This window comes from Rhinoraja longicauda, chromosome 8 (assembly GCF_053455715.1).
Source record: "Rhinoraja longicauda isolate Sanriku21f chromosome 8, sRhiLon1.1, whole genome shotgun sequence".
Taxonomy (NCBI): domain Eukaryota; kingdom Metazoa; phylum Chordata; class Chondrichthyes; order Rajiformes; family Arhynchobatidae; genus Rhinoraja; species Rhinoraja longicauda.
In genome coordinates, this window is record NC_135960.1 from 60,172,770 (window position 1) to 60,192,370 (window position 19,601).

Sequence of the window (19,601 nt, forward strand, 5' to 3'; positions counted from 1 at the left end):
TTAAAATATACAATATTATTTCTTCTAGGGTGAACGTGGAGGAATTGGTCCAGCTGGCAGTAGTGGATTTCCTGGAGTTCCTGTGAGTATACGTTTGGCAAGACACAATGGTATGTTTTGCCTACAAAGCTTTTATTTAGAACTTTCATTATTTCACTGGCCTACATTTTACATTAAGGATATTGGTGAGGCTAACTCTCAACATCATTATTGTGTAAATTATACAATTATCTCTGGAGCTATTTGCACATCCAGACTTTAGAAATCAGAGGTGCTAAGATGCTTGGGGGGTGCTGGTGCAGGATTCCCAAAAGGTTAATTTGCAGGTTGAGTCAGTAGGATGAAAGGCAAATGCAATGTTTGCATTTATTTCGAGAGGACCAGAATATAAAAGCAAGGATATGATGTTGAAAATTTATAAGGTGATGATCAGGCCACATTTGGAATATACTGAGTATTTTTGGGCCCCATATCTGAGGAAGGATGTGCTGGCATACGAGACGGTCCAGAGGAGGTTTACGAGAATGATCCCGGGGATGATTAGGTTAACATACGAGTGTTTGAAAGATTTGGGCCAATACTTGCTGGAGTTTAAAAGTATGGGGAGGGAAAGGAATCTCATTGACATCTACCAAATAATGAAAGGCCTAGATAGGAATAACTGTGCATTGTTCCCTGAAGGTGGAATCTCATGTGGATAGGGTGGTGAAGAAGGCGTTTGGTATGCTTGCCTTTATAAATCAGAGCATCGAATATAGAAGTTGGGACGTAATGTTAAAATTGTACAAGGCATTGGTGAGGCCGAATCTGGAGTATGGTGTGCAGTTCTGGTCGCATAGGAAGGATGTCAACAAAATAGAGAGAGTACAGAAGAGATTTACTAGGATGTTGCCTGGGTTTCAGCACTTAAGCTACAGAGAGAGATTGAACAGGTTGGGTCTTTATTCTTTGGAGCGCAGAAGGTTGAGGGGGGACTTGATAGAGGTTTTTAAAATTTTAAGAGGGACGGACAGAGTTGACGTGGGTAAGCTTTTCCCTTTGAGAGTGGGGAAGATTCAAACAAGGGGACATAACTTCAGAATTAAGGGACAAAAGTTTAGGGGTAACATGAGGGGTAACTTTTTTACTCAGAGGGTGGTGGCTGTATGGAATGAGCTTCTGGTGGAAGTGGTGGAGGCAGGCTCGATTTTATTATTTAAGAGTAAGTTAGATAGGTATATGGATGGGAAGGGATTGGAGGGTTATGGTCTGAGAGCAGGTAGATGGGACTAGGTCGGAGAAAGTGTTCGGCATGGACTAGAAGGGCCAAACTGGCCTGTTTCCGTGCTGTAATTGTTATATGGTTATATGGTTATAGAGTGAATGTGGAGAGGATGTTTCTTCTAGTAGTGGGAAAGTCTAGGACCCTTGGCACAGGCTCAGAGAATAAAAGACATATCTTTAGAATGGAGATGAGGTGGGATTTCTTTAGCCAGAGGGTGGTGAATCTACGATACAATATGATAGAACTTTATTTATCCCAGGAAGGAATTTCATCTGCTAACACTCATAAAACACAAGATGCATGACACATGAAATTAAAGTGATGATTGGAAAGGATTGGGGCTGTGCAAAGATTGGGGAGGGGGGAGTCAGTCTACTGCACGACAGAAGGGGGAGGAGTTGTACAGTTTGATAGCCACAGGGAAGAAGGATCTGTACTACATCTTGGTGGAACCAGTCTGTTGCTGAAGGTACCCCGCAGGTTGACCAGTGTGTCATGGAGGGAGTGAGCTGTATTATCCAGGATGCTCCACAGTTTGAGGAGCATCCTCCACTCCAAGACCACCTCCCATGAATCCAACTCTGCCCCCAGGACGGAGCCAGCCTTTCTGATGAGCTGGTTGCTCCTGTTGCTGCCCGTGGCCTTTGCCCAGCTGTATTAATTTGAATCTATAGAATTATTTGCCATAGACAGCTGTGAATGCCAAGTCATTGGGTATTTTTAAACAGAGATTGTAGGCATCAAAGCTTACGGGGAATGGGGTCGAGAGGGAAAAATAGACCAGCCATGTTCGAAGGGTGGAGCAGACCTGATGGGTCGAATGGCCTAATTCTGGTCTTATGGACAGTATGGTTTCAACTGTGCATCTGTAGAGGTTTATGAGACTCACTGTAGACATACCAGATTTCCTCAGTCTCCTCAGTAAGTAAAGGCATTGGCGTGCCTTCTTGGCTGTCACACCAATGTGGTCAGTTCACAGCAGCTCTTTTGCAATATTAATACCAAGGAGCATGAAGCTCTCAACCATTTCCACATCTGCACCATTAACATTAATTTGAATCAGTAGAAAGGAAAGTCAGTAGAATTAAGTGCAAAGTACCTGAAGGAGATGATGTGTCCCTTATAAAATAGATGTCTAAATGGTAGTTACACAAATAAATCAATGCAGTGGCGTGGGTTCGTAAATCTTCAAAAGAAAAAATGCTAGCATCCATTTCTCGAGCAACACCATTGGGAAGCACAGAAGCTATTTTGAATTTGTGCAGATGACTGGTTAGGTCATACTTGGAATGCTATGAACTGCTATGAACAGTTCTGGTTTCCACATTACAGAAACTATATAGAGCTATTGGAGAAGGTACAAGCAACAGTATTGGCATGTTTCCAGTACTGAGTGGTTTTATCTAATGGGAATGTCTGAACAAGCTGGTGCACATTCCTCTGGAAAAGAGGAGGTTGAGGATTAGAATAAGATGGAGAGGCACATACATATATTAAACTCATTGGTATGAAATGGTCACTCGAAAATACAATAATGAATTGAAAAAGAACATTTTTACTTCAAATGTGGAAACGACTGTGACAGAGGAGTTAGAATGGAGAGTATAGAAGCATTGAGAAGGAAACTGCCCCCATTTGCCTTTGACAGCTAGCTGCTATCAAAGACATATTCAGAGGGTATTGAGAGCAGTTAATAAAAGAAACTCGGTAGTGGATCCTCAGCATATTAAGGGTTCAGAGTTTACCAACTTTCACGACACAGTAAGCAGAAATGAAAGTTGACGATGCAGTGAATGTCTGACAACAGGACTATTGTCGACCCTGGGAACATGATCTGGCCTAATTGTAATACTTTCTGATTTTTAGGTATCTCTATTTGCAGTCACGAATGTGGTATTTAAGAGGCTTCAGATAAGCACGTGGGTATGCGGGGAATGGAAGGAAATGAATTAGTGCAGGCAGCAGAGATTAGTGTAACTTGGCATTAAGTTCGGCATGGACATTGTGGGCTGAAGGGCCTGCGCCTGTGTCGTATTGTTCTATGTTCTGTTGATTGCTACTTGATGTTCTGCAAACAAAGCTATACCCATAAAACATTCTACGCTGGTTTATAGTTGTATCATGGAAATGTTTCATGAATCTCATGAACTGAAGTGATCCCTAGTAGCTGGAGTGTTTATTGGCATCAAAAATAGAATTATAGTCCAAAGTCAAAACAAAAAGTAAAGTATTCCATTCTGTGCTAATTAGCATCAAAGCCAATTTGGTCTCTGAAACAACAAATAGTTTTAAATGAAAACTATTGACTTAACCCATTAACCCATTATTTGGTGCTTACTGGCCTCACTTTACTTAATCATAAATTCATAAGTTCTAGGAGCAGAATTAGGCCATTCGACCCATCAAGTCTACTCCACCATTCAATCATGACTGATCTATCTTTGCCTCTCAACCCAATTCTCATGCCTTCTCCCCATAACCCCTGACACCCGTATTAATCTGTCAACCTCCACCTTAAAAATATCCATTGACTTGGCCTCCACAGCTGTCTGTGGCAAAAAAAATCCACAGATTCATCACCCTCTGACTAAGGAAATTCCTCCTCATCAGATGGAATATATCCTTGGGGGGAGGGGGGTCTCTTTATGCTAGTAATTATTAGATGCCTGCACTCTAATTTAAGATCTTCAGAAAGACTCCAAACAAAAATATATCTTTGTATTAATCTCAACGCGTGTTTCGGTAACACATTATGGCTGTCAAGGTAACGATTTTGGTTGTGACAGTCAACTCCAACACATCGGGCATGAGTAAAAATTCCCATATTGCATAAACTGGGGAAATGAGAAGTCATTTCAGGGTGAGCAGAACTGCAGTCAGTGACCTCTCCCAATATCATTGGGACATAGCAGAACACATGTTCATGAATTGAAAGACTCTGATTAATGATTATCTATATTCAAGTTAATGATGTCTATTTTTGTCTATTCCTATCTGTCAACACTTTCAGCAATTAATCACAGAGTTCTGGTTACAAAGTGCTTCATCAACACATGCATATACTGATTCCTTAACAAGCACCATTGCATTAACTTTCTATTTCTTAGCTGGGATATTATCAGCACTTATGCAAACTGACCAGTTCAGAATGATGGGTTTTCTGACTCCTCGTCCCAGATTACCTCTTCCTTGCAATGGTTGGTCTCTGAAATTGAAACTGTCAGTGCCCTGTTGAGTCTTCTTTATGCATCCTTTTCACATACTCTGTACCCAATGCTTTTCCAAATATAGACAATGCACCATAAATTCTCCAAAAGGCAATGCATCTTCCAGCGCTGTAATGTAAAACACATTGTTCCAGTGAATTTTGAAATACCAAAGAAACCACAACATTAAAGGAAATCTGTTTGCTTTGTGATACGCAGGGGAGATTGTGTAATTAATGCAAATTGATTGAAAGATACAGCATGGGGAAAAGGCCCTCCAACCCACTGAGTCCACACCGTACATCAATCGCCAGTTCATACTAGTTCTACAGTGTATTCAGAAAGTATTCAGACCCCTTCACTTTTTCCACATTTTGTTACGTTACAGCCTTATTTTAAAATGGATTAAATTCTTTTTTTTTATCATCAATCTACACACAATACCCCATAATAAAAAAGCAAACACAGATGTTTAGAAATCTTTGCAAAGTAATTAAAAAGAAATAACTGAAATATCACATTTACTTAAGTATTCAGACCCTTTACTCAGTACTTTGTTGAGGCACCTTTGGCAGCGATCAAGTCTTCTTGGGTATGACGCTATACGCTTGGCACACCTGTATTTGGGTCATTTCTCTGCAGAACCTCAAGTTCTATCAGGTTGGATGGGGAGCGTCGATGCACAGCTATTTTCAGGTCCCTCCAGAGATGTTCAATCGGGTTCAAGTCCAGGCTCTGACTGGGCCACTCGAGGACATTCACAGACTTGTCACGAAGCCACTCCTTCGTTGCCTTGGCTGTGTGCTTAGGGTCGTTGTCCTGTTGGAAGATGAACCTCCACCCCAGTCTGAGGTCCAGAACGCTCTTGAGCAGGCTTTCATCAAGGATCTCTCTGTACTTTGCACTGTTCATCTTTAGCTCGATCCTGACTAATCACCCAGTTTCTGCCACTGAAAAACATCCCCACAGCATGATGCTGCCACCACCATGCTTCACCGTAGGTATGGTATTGGCCAGGTGATGAGTGGTGCCTGGTTTTCTCCTGACGTGACGCTTGGCATTCGGGCCAAAGCGTTCAATCTCGGTTTCATCAGACCAGAGAATCTTGTTTCTCATGGTCTGAGAGTCCTTTAGGTGCCTTTTGGCAAACTGCAAGCGGGCTGTCATGTGCCTTTTACTGAGGAGTGGCTTCCATCTAGTCACTCTACCATAAAGCCCTGATTGGTGGAGTGCTGCAGATATAGTTGTCCTTCTGGAAGGTTCTCCCATCTTCACAGAGGAACTCTGGAGCTCTATCAGAGTGACCATCGGGTTCTTGATCACCTCCCTGACCAAGCCCCTTCTCCCCCGATTGCTCAGTTTGGCCGGGCGGCCAGCTCTATGAAGAGTCCTGGTGGGTCCAAAGTTCTTCCATTTAAGAATGACGGAGGCCACTGTGCTCTTCGGGACCTGCAATGCTGCAGAAATTGTTTTATACCCTTCCCCAGAACTGTGTCTCGACGCAATCCTGTCTCGGAGGTCTATGGACAATTCCTTCGTCTTCATGGCTTGGTTTTTGCTCTGACATGCACTGTCAACTGTGGGACCTTATATAGACAGGTGTGTGCCTTTCCAAATCATGTCCAATCAATTTAATTTACCACTGGTGGACTCAAGTTGTAGAAACATCTCAAGGATAATCAATGGATAAAGGATGAACATAAGCTCAATTTTGTGTGTCATAGCAAAGGGTTTGAATACTTATGTAAATGAGATATTTCAGTTATTTCTTTTTGTTTGCTTTGCAAAAAAATCTAAACACCTGTTTTCGCTTCATTCTGGGGTATTGTGTGTAGATTGATGATAAAACAAAATCCATTTAAAAATAAAGGCTGACGTTCCAAAATACGTTAATTAATAGCTAATTAATTTATTGTATCGTATGGGAGGCGCATTCCCAGTCTCGTTGTACCTCTGTACAATGACAATAAAGATATATTGTATTGTATTGTAAAATGTGGAAAAAGTGAAGCGGTCTGAATACTTTCTGAATGCACTGTATGTTATCCCTCATTTACATCCACTCCCTACAAACCATGGGCAATTTACAGAAGCCAGTTACCCTACATCTTGGGGAGGTGGGAGGAAACCCATGAGGTCATGGGGGAATATGCAATCACCACACAGACAGCACCCGAGGTCAGGATCAAACCTCAGACTCTGGAGTTGTGATGCAGCTGCTCTACCAGCTGCACCACCCAAGTCATAAAGAGATCCCCATTCAAGTGTATTGTGCAGTCCACAGCATATTTAGTGCAGGAAGCCACCCAATCTGTGAAAATGGCATGCACTAAATTACTGATACTACCATTTCACGGGCTAGTAACAGAGCAGTAGAACTTCGAAGAGTGACAGGCAGTTTCATGCTGCTTACTTCTCGTGCTTCAACTGTTTATTGCCTCAAAGTGGATCCCTGTTCAGAGGAGCTAAACGCAGTTAATGGCAGCAGCATTAATTATAGGAAGAAAGAAAGGAACATGTTGTGCTCAGCTATTATTTTAGTTAGCCCAACATGCAACAGGCAAACAGGAACAGTTTATTCTTCAAGTGGTTTTGGAGGAAAATTGGTTGAAACAAACTCTGAGTGCAACAATTCAGAAAGGCTGTTACTAAGTGAGACATTCCAAGGAAGAAATTTAGTTTAGGGATAGAGTTTTAGTTTAAAAAAAAGGCTCTTTGGCTCAATGCGTTTATGCTGACTAGCAATCACCCGCACATTAGGTCTATCCTACAAACTAGGGACAATCTACAAATACCTGCATGTCTTTAGAATGTGGGAGGAAACCGAAGCACCCAGAGAGAACCCACACGGTCACAGAGAGAATGTACAAACTCTGTACAGACAGCACTCGTCGTCAGGATCAAACCTGGGCCTCTGGCACTGTAAAGCAGAAACTAGACTGTAAAGCAGAAACTAGACTGTAAAGCAGTAACCATCCACAGAAATTAGACTTTGATCTCTAGCATTTAAAGTATTGTTTCGCAGTTGTACATGCCTGCACACAGTCAATGGATTCTGATAAGAGGCAAGAAAACTTAATTGGATGCCAACAATCAAAGACTAGATTTGTTGGCATCCCTTTCTTGGGCATGCAGTGCAAGTTGATATAGTCCCACTGCTTCAGAGGTTAAAGTAGACCACTGTATTGTAAACTCTGGCACCGCTAATGTAATGTTTATACAACCAGGGTATTGATGGACAACCTGGTTCTAAAGCATCCGATGGCCAAACTGGTCCAAAAGGTGAAACTGGAACTCCTGGTTCTGCAGGATCAAACGGACATCCTGGTCCACCGGTGAGTGCCTATTCTAAAATGAATGATTAGGATCAATATTATAAATATATTGTTAAGTTAAATTATATTTGTTTTGACTAATATCTCTTAAATTATTTGTGTTATTACAGGGCCATGTTGGAAATGCAGGTCCAAAGGGTGCACACGGATTACCAGGCTCTCCTGTAAGTATTAAAATTAGCAATGTACGTTCCATTAACTTTGGTATTAGTCATGTTTACTATAAGCCATTTTAGCTAAGTGCATGGAATGTTAGATTAATTTGAAAAAATTAATGATTAGTTGCTTAAGTGGTTGGTCAATCTGCAAGAGGAATGTTATAAATTCTCAAAATATTTGCCCAAATATTTCAATTAAATATGTTTTTCAGTTTAGTTTGGGAGTCCAATCATTTTTCTAAATATCTCAGACCAAATATTTGTCATAATTGGTTTACATCTGTTTCAATTTAAAATGTAAGAGAAATGGGTTATTTCTTCAATTGCCGTATATGAAACTCAATAAATGGAGGTAAGGAACAAATCAGTCACAGACTAATTGAATGACGAAACAAGCAACTTTTGATCATCTAATGTTATTCATACATTCATCTGCAATTATCTAAATAATAGACAATATCCGGGTCTTGGGTTTCTGCATTTATGAAACCTATTAAACGTAATCATGGTCAATGTTATTAAATGTATAAGAGAAATTGCAATTTGATCATTGGACTTGCACAAATTTCATTATGTTACTATGGAAGTTGGATCCTATTCATGACTTTATTAACTATTCTAAAGTCGTTACATTTTCTAGCTTAAAGTCAAAGCACATGAAATTTAATAAGCAGAAACTACTTAATGGAAGGAAATTTGCAGCCAGACTATACTTTTTCCCTCAATAATGCCTCTGATGATCTCTCAGCAAGAAAGAAAAGATCTCACAACATTATGAGTTCTACCTGAGGTTCACACATGATCCTGGTGTACAAATCTCCACCTTCACTTGGTCAGAGTGCAACAGTTTCCATCTTATAGACAATAGACAATAGAAAATAGGTGCAGGAGAAGGCCATTCGGCCCTTCAAGCCAGCACCGCCATTCAATGTGATCATGGCTGATCATTCTCAATCAGTACCCCGTTCCTGCCTTCTCCCCATACCCCCTGACTCCACAATCCTTAAGAGCTCTATCTAGCTCTCTCTTGAATGTATTCAGAGAATTGGCCTCCACTGCCCTCTGAGGCAGAGAATTCCACAGATTCACAACTCTCTGACTAAAAAGGTTTTTCCTCATCTCTGTTCTAAATGGCCTACCCCTTATTCTTAAACTGTGGCCCCTGGTTCTGGACTCCCCCAACATTGGGAACATGTTTCCTGCCTCTAACGTGTCCAACCCCTTAATAATTTTATACGTTTCGATTTGATCCCCTCTCATCCTGCTAAATTCCAGTGTATACACACCTAGTCGCTCCAGTCTTTCAACATATGACAGTCCCGCCATTCCGGGAATTAACCTAGTAAACCTACGCTGCACTCCCTTATAGCCTTCTATGAGCCACAGCATGATCAGTGCTTCAGAAATCATTGTTCACAAGAATTTCTTAGGATTGCTAAAGATGAGCAATAAATAACATTTGTTAATGTCACCCACAAGTTCAAGAACTATTGCATAAAATGTTTGGATTTGAATATTGCATTAGAACATGTTGTGGGGTAACTAATAGTCCAAATCAATGGTCTAATGTATGAAAAAAAAACATTGGTTTTAATGAGTCTCTGGCAGAGAAATGCAATCAGTTTCCCAAGAGGAAACCCAATTCCTCATACTCTAATCTCAATTTCCAGATGATTTAAAACAGGCAATGCATCGAAATATAACTGAATTTAAATGAAGAGTATAAAATTATCACTACTTTTAAGACCTTATACACCATTGACTTTTCACACTTTCACAGATACTTCAAGTTATTTCCTTCAAGTCTTTGGAAAGAATCAACAATTTGGGCTTTTTTCCTTGCTTGATTACTTTACGTAGAAGTATTGATATGGGTTTTTTAATATCTTACCTGTACCGAGAAATAGCAAAAAATGATGTTTGTATGCCATCCAGTGAGTCAAATCATACTGTACATTAATACAATCAAGTCATACAGCAGTGAGGGCAAAGAGAGAAATACCGGGGTGCAGAATATATTATTACACCAGTATAGCTTTACAGTTACAGAAAAAGTGGGAGATTAAAAAAGTGCAAGGTCCACAATGAGACAGATTGGAAGATCAGTACTCCACCCTTCTCATTGAAGGACTATCCAGTAATCTGATAACAGTGGGGAAGTAACTGCCCTTAAATCTGGACCAAATGGCAACTGTAGAATTATGCTGCAGCCATTGGATTTTGTATTTATCAGAATATCCTTCAAGAGAAAGACATGCCATGTGAAGTATCTGTGAAAGTGTGAAAAGTCAATGGTGTATAAGGTCTTAAAAGTAGTGATAATTTTATAAATTTGCCTCAGCCGAAATAACCACTTCAAAGCAACTTTGTTCCATAAAGCTTTTCAAATGTCGCCTGTAAATATTTGTGATCCGGTAGATTTGTCTATTTTCATAGGCCTCTGCTCCTTTTCAATTAGTATAGCAGCCATTTCTGGATCTAACAGCAGCAGAATGTGAAAGTTTGGTTTACCAATTCTCCAATTAACTAGTTCATAGAGAATTTCATCTTTTTTATTACCATCCATAATGATGTTATAGGCAATATTGTAGATATGGAAAGCTAAATTTGAAGTTTAAAAAAAAAAGTATAACAAATGCAATTCCATTTTCAATTTCCTGAAAGATAATTGAGATTGTATTTTCCTTTAGGGTGGTCCTGGTAGGCCTGGTAATCCTGGACCTCATGGTTCATCTGGTGTGGACGTAAGTAAATTTTATAGTCAATCCTCGTATTCCACAGATATTCTTTTATTGCACTGTTCTAATGTTATACTTATGTTTAAACTCTACCACTGTGTCATGTCTTTAATATTTTACTTTAAGTTAGTTACTACTAAATGCATTCTCCTTGCCCTACGATACGATATGATACAACTGTATTTATCCCGGAGGGAAATTGGTCTGCCACCAGTCAAAAGAGACAGATGCAGTAACATTGAAAGTGTCATGTGCATTATAATAACAATGAAATTTAAGTGACCAGTTATTTCACAGCACAAATGTAATATTGCACAAACATGAAATTAAAAGGTTTTTCCCTACCACAACACGGTGCGAAAACCATCTAACTAACCTAAAAATATACAAAATAAATAGGGATTACATAAATAAGGAAAAAGACGAGGAGCGTATGTTGGCTGGCTGCCGTGTGCACAGTGCCGGAACTGGAACCAATTCAAGATATGTTTAAAAGTGAGGTTAGATAAGAGAAAATGCATGGTTCACCTTATTTACTTCTCCCAGATAATACAGGTGAGATATGTTCCAAATGGCAAAACGGCTTTGAAGCACCCTTTGTGCCTCTAACTCTATAGATAAAATTATTTATAATTATTAAATAACTAAAATATTTATTTTTAAACGGTACAGCAAAAGAGAAACTATTTTAGTTCCCTGTGGTCTTGCATTGCAATTTATTATTATTTATCAGGGCTATAGTTTACGACCAGGCTCTGTACAGAAATGCAGATGGCGCTCCATTGACGTAACAACTGGCATTTCCAGGCATTAAGTGCCAGCAAGTTCAGGAAGAACACATTCATGAATGCCCAATCATGTCAAATTTTTGTTTTCTGGTGATGCCTCACCATGACTCGTACATACCCAGTCATCCCAGCGGATGCACATTGGAATTCCCTCAAAGACCTGCATCAAGCTGGATGTAGAAACATGTCTTCTTTCATATCATATCATATCATATATATACAGCCGGAAACAGGCCTTTTCGGCCCTCCAAGTCCGTGCCGCCCAGTGATTCCCGTACATTAACACTATCCTACACCCACTAGGGACAATTTTTTTAAAACATTTACCCAGCCAATTAACCTACATACCTGTACGTCTTTGGAGTGTGGGAGGAAACCGAAGATCTCGGAGAAAACCCACGCAGGTCACGGGGAGAACGTACAAACTCCTTACAGTGCAGCACCCGTAGTCAGGATCGAACCTGAGTCTCCGGCACTGCATTCGCTGTAAAGCAGCAACTCTACCGCTGCGCTACCGTGGAAAAACTGAATGTTAGGGCAATTTGCACTTTGAATTGTTTGAATTTATTTGGGGTTTAGAGATAGACTTTAGTGAGGGAGTGCAGAAACAGACACTTCAGCCCACCGAGCATCGCGCACACTAGCACCATCCTACACACTAGGAACAATTTTCCATTTTTACCAATGCCAATTAACCTGCACCTTGCACGTCTTTGGAGTGTGGGAGGAAATTGGAGCATCCAGTGAAAACCCATGCAGTCACGGGCAGAACCTAGAAACTCCATACAGACAGCACCCATAGTCAGGATCAAACCCAGATATCTCCCTACATCTGCCGCTGTAAGGCAGCAACTCTACCATTGTGCCGCTGCGCCTCCTTTAAACATCTTCAATTACTTGATTTTTTTAAATAATAGAATAGTTTTGTATTTCTTTAGAATCCTTTAAGTAATTCTTAGAGAGTGACGCAAGGAGCTGTAGATGCTGGAATCTTGAGCAAAAAAACACACAAAGTACTAGAGTAACCCAGTGGGCCAGGCAACATCTCTGGAGAACGTGGGCAACCTGAAACGTCGCCTATCCACGTTCTCCTGACATGCGGCTGAACGCAAATTGGAGGAACAGCATCTCGTATTTCACTTGGCCAGCTTACAACCCAGTGGTATGAAATATGATTTCTCTAACTTTAAGTAACCCCTCCATTCCCTCTCTCTCCATCCTTGCCCCACCCAAGTCGCACCAGGTTCTCATTCTCACCTAGGCCACGGCTAACAATGGCCGGTTTCCTTTATCATCGTTACTTTTTTACATATCTTTCATTCATTTGTTCTTTATCTCTCTACATCATCGTCGATATCTCTCATTTCCCTTTCCCCTGAATCTAATCTGAAGAAGAGTCAAGACCAAAAACGTCACCCATTCCTTCTCTCCAGAGATGCTGCCTGTCCCGCTGAGTTACTCCAGCATTTTGAGTCTATGCTGTCTGACAGGCTGAATTACTCCGGCACTTTGTATTTTCTGCTCCTTTTGTGTGAAGCAGAGCTGATATTTCTTCCCAAGGTCTTGTTGTAATCCCTGCTGCATGGCACCAGAAACTACAGAGGCAACAGTGCGTAAAACTCTGATGGGCTGTCTGCTGGCTCACTGGAGAATCGCCAAATAACTTCCAGGCAACTGGGAAACATGATATGCACCTTTCATTTTGTTATCAATGGCTTTTTTCTTTGTACAGGGGAAAGTTGGTTCTACTGGCATACGGGGCCCACCAGGTAAAGATGGTTCACCTGGTTCAGCAGGTAAACTAGGTTCTGACGGTGCAACTGGACCACCTGGTTACAAAGGGGATTCTGGTCCCCAGGGTTTGACAGGTCAGGCTGGCAAAACTGGTCCTAAAGTAAGTAAAGCAATTCATGTCTCACATGCTAAACAAATTAGTTCAATGACAATGCTCAGAAATTAAATGTATACACAAGAGATTACATTTCTGATAAATAACAAATAAAATGGTCTGATAACTCTTCCACCTGATAGACACTGTTTTGGCAAATATATTATATTTACCAGATTCTTAGCAGGCTACAGGGCATTATCGAGTATTGGGTAGTAACATGGTGAAGAAAGTGCTGGAAAATGATTTAACTTTGAGTTTAGTTTTGGGATGCAACACAGAATCCGTGCTGACCAGCTACCCCAGCACACTAACACTATCCTACACACACTAGGGACAATTTACAATTTTACCAAGCCAATTAGCCTACAAACCTGTACATCTTTGGAGTGTGGGAGGAAACCGGAGCACCCAGAGAAAACCCACGCAGGTCACGGGGAGAATGTACAAACACCATTCAGACAGCACCCATAGTCAGGATGAAACTCAGGTCTCTGGCGCTGTAATAAAGCAACTCTACTGCTGTGCCACAGTGCCGCCCAACCTTGTTAATTGCAGGAATAGGAAAATCAAGAATGTTAATTTTAAGATATAGCATCAATGCCAGATGCAGCATCTAAATTATCTCCTCTGTTAATGCCACTTATTAGATATTTTTTTAATGTTTTGGCTCATGGCAGATAACGTGCTTTAGAATTTTTTTGATATTTTATCTTGAATAGGGTGAGAATGGAATGCCAGGCCCTTCAGGCTTATTTGGAAAAGAAGGCCTTCCGGGGCTACCTGGTAGGATAGGGCCACATGGGCAACTGGGGAATAATGGCTCACCTGTAAGTATTCATCGAACATTTTGGATTATTTTTTTTCTATGATTGTGAATAAAGAAGAAATTAACAAAACTATGGATAGGACAGGTTTGCAAGGATATGGACTACATGCAGGGGCAGGTGGGTCTACTGTAGCTTCAACATGTTGGCTGGTGTGGGGAAGTAGGGTTGAGGGGCCTGTTTCCACACTGTGTCCACTCTGTGGCTCTTTATCTATTGGAAAAAGAATCTTCGTGTTTTATCATTTGAACTGAAAGAATCAGAAACCTCTATAGAGCAAGCAGAACTGAAGTACTTGGATGTTAATAAAAAAGACAAAGGGCAGGAGTACCTCAGTGGATTGGACAGCATCACTGGAGAACATGGATTGGTGACGTTTTGTGTTGGGAGCCTTCTTCAGACTAATTGGTGGGGGGGGGGGGGGGGGGAGGAAAGTACACTGGAAGAGGGGAGAGGCAGGACAAAGCGTGACAGGCAATAGATGAACACAGGTGAGGATTTTTTTTAAATAGGCAGATGGTTGGACAAAGGCCAGAGAAGAAATGCAAGGTGTGTGATAAAAGGATTGAAGAGTTGTGAATCGTGAAGCGAGAGGAAGGAATTTAGATAGAGGGGGACGGAAGAAATAGGTGCAAATCCAGGTAGGCCACAGGGAGCATATTTTATTCAGGTGTGGATGAAACAAAGGGGTGTAGATGGGGTGTTTTCCGGAAAGGGAATGGAGGGAGGTTTTTTTCAGTTTTTTAGTTTAGAGATACAGCGCGGAATCAGGATCTTCGGCCCACCGAGTCTGCACTGACCAGCATTCCCGGCACATCAGCACTATCCTGCACACACTAGGGACAATTTACACTTACACCAAGCTAATTAACCTACAAACCTGTACGTCTTTGGAGTGTGGGAGGGAACGGAAGATCTCTGAGAAAACCCACGCAGGTCATGGGGAGAACGTGCAAACTCCGTACAGACAGCACCCATAGTTAGAATTGAGCCCGGGTCTCCAGCGCTGCAAGCACTGTAAGGCATCAACTCGACCGCTGCGCCACCGTGCCGCCCGCATTATTAAAGTCATTAGAGGTTACCTACAATTGGAGATTTCAATGTTTATACTGTTGGGTTGCAAACTCTCCAAGCAGAATATGACGTTTCGCAATTCAAATCTTTTCACTCCTTTTGTGTCACACCTTGTATTTTATCTCTGGCCTTGGTCCAGCCATCTGTCTCTTAAATACATCCCACCCCCCTCCCCCACTTCACCTGTGCTCACATATTACCAGTCATGCTTTGTACTGCCCCTCCAGTTATACAGCTAATGGCAAGACTCTTAACAGCATTGATGTGCCGACGGATCTTGGAATCCAAGTTCATAGCTCGCAAGTAGATAGGTTGGTAAAGAAGGTGTATGGTATAATTGCCTTAATTGCCACGGGCATTGAATATAAGAGTCTAAAAGGCATGATTCAGCTCTACAGGACCTTCATTAGGAACACATTTGGAATATTATGTGTAGTTCTGGTCGCCCATTACAGGAAAGATGTGGAGCCTTTGAAAAGGGTGCAGAGGAGGTTTAGCAGAATGGGAGGGTTCAGCTATTGGGAGAGGTTGGATAGCCTTTGATTGTTTTATCTGGAACATAGAATTTTGAGGGGAAACTTGATAGAAGGAAATAAAATTATTAAAGGCATAGGGTAGACAGTCAGAACCTTTTCCCAGGGTGGAACTGCCCAACACTTCAGGGCATGGTAAGGTGGAAGGGGGAAATGTTTAAAGGAGATGTGTGGGGCATTTTTTTTTTAACACATAGAGAGTGGCCTGGAACACACTGCAGTGGAAGCAGTTATGATAGTGGCGTTTAAGAGGTTCTTTGACAGGCACTTAGAAGATCAGGGAATAGAGGGATATGGATCATGTTCAGGCAAATGAGATCAGTTTAACAAGGCATCATGGGTCTGGACCTGAAACATCACCCATTCCTTCTCTCCCGAGATGCTGCCTGACCCGCTGAGTTACTCCAGCATTTTGTGTCTACCTTCGATTTAAACCAACATCTGCAGTTTTTTTCCTACACTATCATGTTTGGCGCATCTATTCTGGGCCAAAGGGCCTGTTTCTGTGCTGCACTGTTCTATGTTCTAAGTACCTCCCTATAGTTTTCTTCCTCCCCACCACCCTTACAGTCTGAAGGTAGCTACTGAACTGAAACGTCACCTATTCATGTGTTGGAAGGGATGCTGAATGACCTGCTGAGTTACTCCAGCATCTTGGGTCTTTCCATAGTCGAATGGTTGATTGATGGTCAAATTGGACTCGATGGGCCAAAGGGCTTGTTTTCATACTGTACCTTTCTATCTCTACCTATGGGGAATCCACTGGGGAAAAAAAAAGATTTAAACTTTGGGGAAAAGAAAAAGAAAAACTTATGAAACCAGAGTGTGGTGATTGAGATCAAAAGAGAAGATAGAAAACCAGAGCACCCGGAGAAAACACTCGCAGGTCACAGGGAGAATGCACAAACTCCGTACTGACAGCACCTGTATTCAGGATCGAACCCGGGTCTTTGGTGCTGCAAGGCAGCAACTCTACTGCTGTGCCACCGTGCTGCCCCTCTGTGCTGTAATACTTCCTATGCTTCCAAAAGATATAGGTTTAAATAGTTATCTATTCACCAGCCAATGGATCAGCTGTGAGTAGATTTCTAACAGCACAACTTTTGGTTTATCGCCTAGGAGGTTGTTTTAAAACAATCTGAAATATTCAATTTTTTTGGTATTTTCTTAAATCCCACTCAAAACCTCCAGTTATACAGCTAATGGCAAAACCCTTAACAGCATTAATGTGCAGACCCACTCAGGCCCACTCAGATCCTTGGCCTTCATCTTTTCTTAAAATGATAGTCTTGTTTTCTCACAGTATTAGATAAGGTGATTAACATTCTTCTTTAGACTTTAGAGAGATTCAGCACGGAAATGTGGGAGTTCGTGCCGACCACTGGCACTATCCTACACACTCGGGACAATTTACAATTTTTATCTAAGCCAATTAACCTACAAACTTACAAGTCTTTGGAATGTGGGAGGAAACCGGAGCACCCGGAGAAAACCCACACAGTCACAAGGAGAACATACAAAGTCCGTATAGACGGCATAGTTAGGATCAAACCCAGTCTCTAACGCAGTAAGGCAGCAACTCTACCGCTGCGCCACTGTGCTGCCCTAGTCATTCTGATTCTGAAAAATCAGTTTGAAATACTAGCACATTTTGGAAAGTTTCCTTTTGAAAGACTAGCTACTTTTGGAAAGTTTTTTTTCTAACTTGCAGAATTTCTCCACAGTTAATTTCTGTGTATTTTTCCTACATTCTAACTAAGTGGTTCTATTTAGATCAATGCCATTCCAAAACGAGGAAGATTTTTGCCAAGTTTAGAGAATGGTAGATTCCCAGCAGCAGAAGCAGACATCAAAGACGTGCGACTAGTTTTTTTTTAAATTTTCTGTAAGGCCGTTGACACAAATACAAAATATGCCCAAATATTGTATATTTTTAGCCCAAATTCTCGGTGCTAAAAAATGTGATGATTCTTGTAACAGAAATACTGACTTCTCCGAAATGATAGGTAACTTGCATTACAGATTCAAGCAACTTTGCTCTATTTAAAAAATGTATTACTTCACATTGACATTTACTAATGTTAATCGAACAATATATTATTTAGGGTGCGGCTGGGAAAGATGGTAAGCCTGGTCCTAATGGTGAACGAGGTTCATCAGGTCTAAGGGGACCACCAGGCATTAATGGACATCCCGGTCAACCTGGCCATGATGTAAGTAGTTTGATTCTTGCCTAATTTTATACAAATTCAACAGCTGATACCGTGTCTTATTCTATGATTCCAGCAATACGGGGTTCACGTGGGTGAATTATCATATTGAATGGCAAAGCTCACTCATAGGGTTCTTCAGCTCATTCCTGCACCGTTACTATAGAAACATAGAAAAATACGTTTTTTTAAACTTTAAATAGACAATGATTCTTAAAGGAGTGAGATGGAATTACCCCACAATTCACTTTCCTTTGTCTTCCATCTCTCCATTCTTATTGTTTCTTTCCTCCCACTTAGCAACATAGGCATAGAAACATAGAAATAGGTGCAGGAATAGGCCATTCGGCCCTTCGAGCCAGCACCGCCATTCAATATGGTCATGACTGATCGTCTAAAAGCAGTATCCATACCTGCTTTTTCCCCATGTCCCTTGATTCCTTTAGTCCTAAAAGCTAAATCTAACTTGGGTTTTCGCCTAGGAATTGGCCTCCACTGCCTTCTGTGGTTATATTGGTTATTTTATTAACTGCAGATGATGATACTCTCCCATTTTGATGAAATGAATCCATCTATATGAGCCACCATCGACTGAACATCTGCTGCTTGGGCCAATTGTTCACAAGTAACCATTATTCCCAGTTTTGATCCAGCATTGTTTTGTGTTATATTCAGAAGATGTCCTCTTATGTTCCAGGGTGGTCTTGGTTCAAGTGGTCCTGCTGGCCAAGATGGAAGCCCTGGTCCTAAAGTAAGGAGCTTAAGGAATTGAATAATATTGAACATATTGCAGCTTTTTTTTGTGTCTGGTCAGTGTTGACTGCCAACGTTAATGTTTTGAATGGTATAGGGTGATCGTGGTGAGCCTGGGTCAGCAGGGAATACAGGTCCATCGGGACATCCTGGAGGTCCTGGTCAATCTGGTTCATCTGGAAAACCAGGTGATAAAGGTTCACAGGTAAGGTTGGAAACTTACTCTGCACGATCCATTACAATCTACTAATGCATCATTGGAATGATATTTGGGATTTAATCATTTAGATGATTATTAATTATTTGAAAATGTCAGCATCTAAGAGCATTAAATTTTCCACTCTCCTGACTAACTCCAACCTCTCCCCTCCTGAACGTGCAGCCCTCAACTCACTCCGCAACAACCCGGACTTAAATAATTAAACCCGCTGACAAGGGAGGGGCTGTGGTAGTCTGGCGTGCTGACCTCTACCGCACCGAGGCCAGACGACAACTATCAGACACCTCTTCCTACCTATCCCTGGACCATGACCCCACCGATAAACACCAGACCTTCATCACCAGCACCATCACCGACCTCACCAACTCCGGCGAACTACCCCTCAGTGCCTCCAATCTCATAGTTCCCCAGCCCCGCACGGCCCGATTCTACCTCCTACCCAAAATCCACAAACACAATTGTCCCGGCAGACCCATTGTCTCTGCCTGCTCATGCCCCACCGAACTTATCTCTACCTACCTCGACTCCATCCTATCCCCCCTGGTCAAATCCCTCCCCACCTACGTCCAAGACACCTCACACGCTCTCCATCTCCTGGATAACTTCC

At 41.5% G+C, this 19,601-nt stretch overlaps 1 protein-coding gene across 1 annotated transcript in view; it reads left to right on the forward strand.

Moving 5' to 3' along the window:
• LOC144596022 (uncharacterized) overlaps positions 1-19,601 on the forward strand; it is a 114,652-nt gene that overhangs the window by 82,387 nt on the left and 12,664 nt on the right. Inside the window, exons 35-43 of the mRNA XM_078404093.1 lie at positions 29-82; positions 7,698-7,805; positions 7,916-7,969; positions 10,654-10,707; positions 13,222-13,383; positions 14,100-14,207; positions 17,917-18,024; positions 18,719-18,772; positions 18,872-18,979. Of these exons, the coding sequence (XP_078260219.1) occupies positions 29-82; positions 7,698-7,805; positions 7,916-7,969; positions 10,654-10,707; positions 13,222-13,383; positions 14,100-14,207; positions 17,917-18,024; positions 18,719-18,772; positions 18,872-18,979 (810 nt within the window). The remainder of the gene's footprint in view (positions 1-28; positions 83-7,697; positions 7,806-7,915; positions 7,970-10,653; positions 10,708-13,221; positions 13,384-14,099; positions 14,208-17,916; positions 18,025-18,718; positions 18,773-18,871; positions 18,980-19,601) is intronic.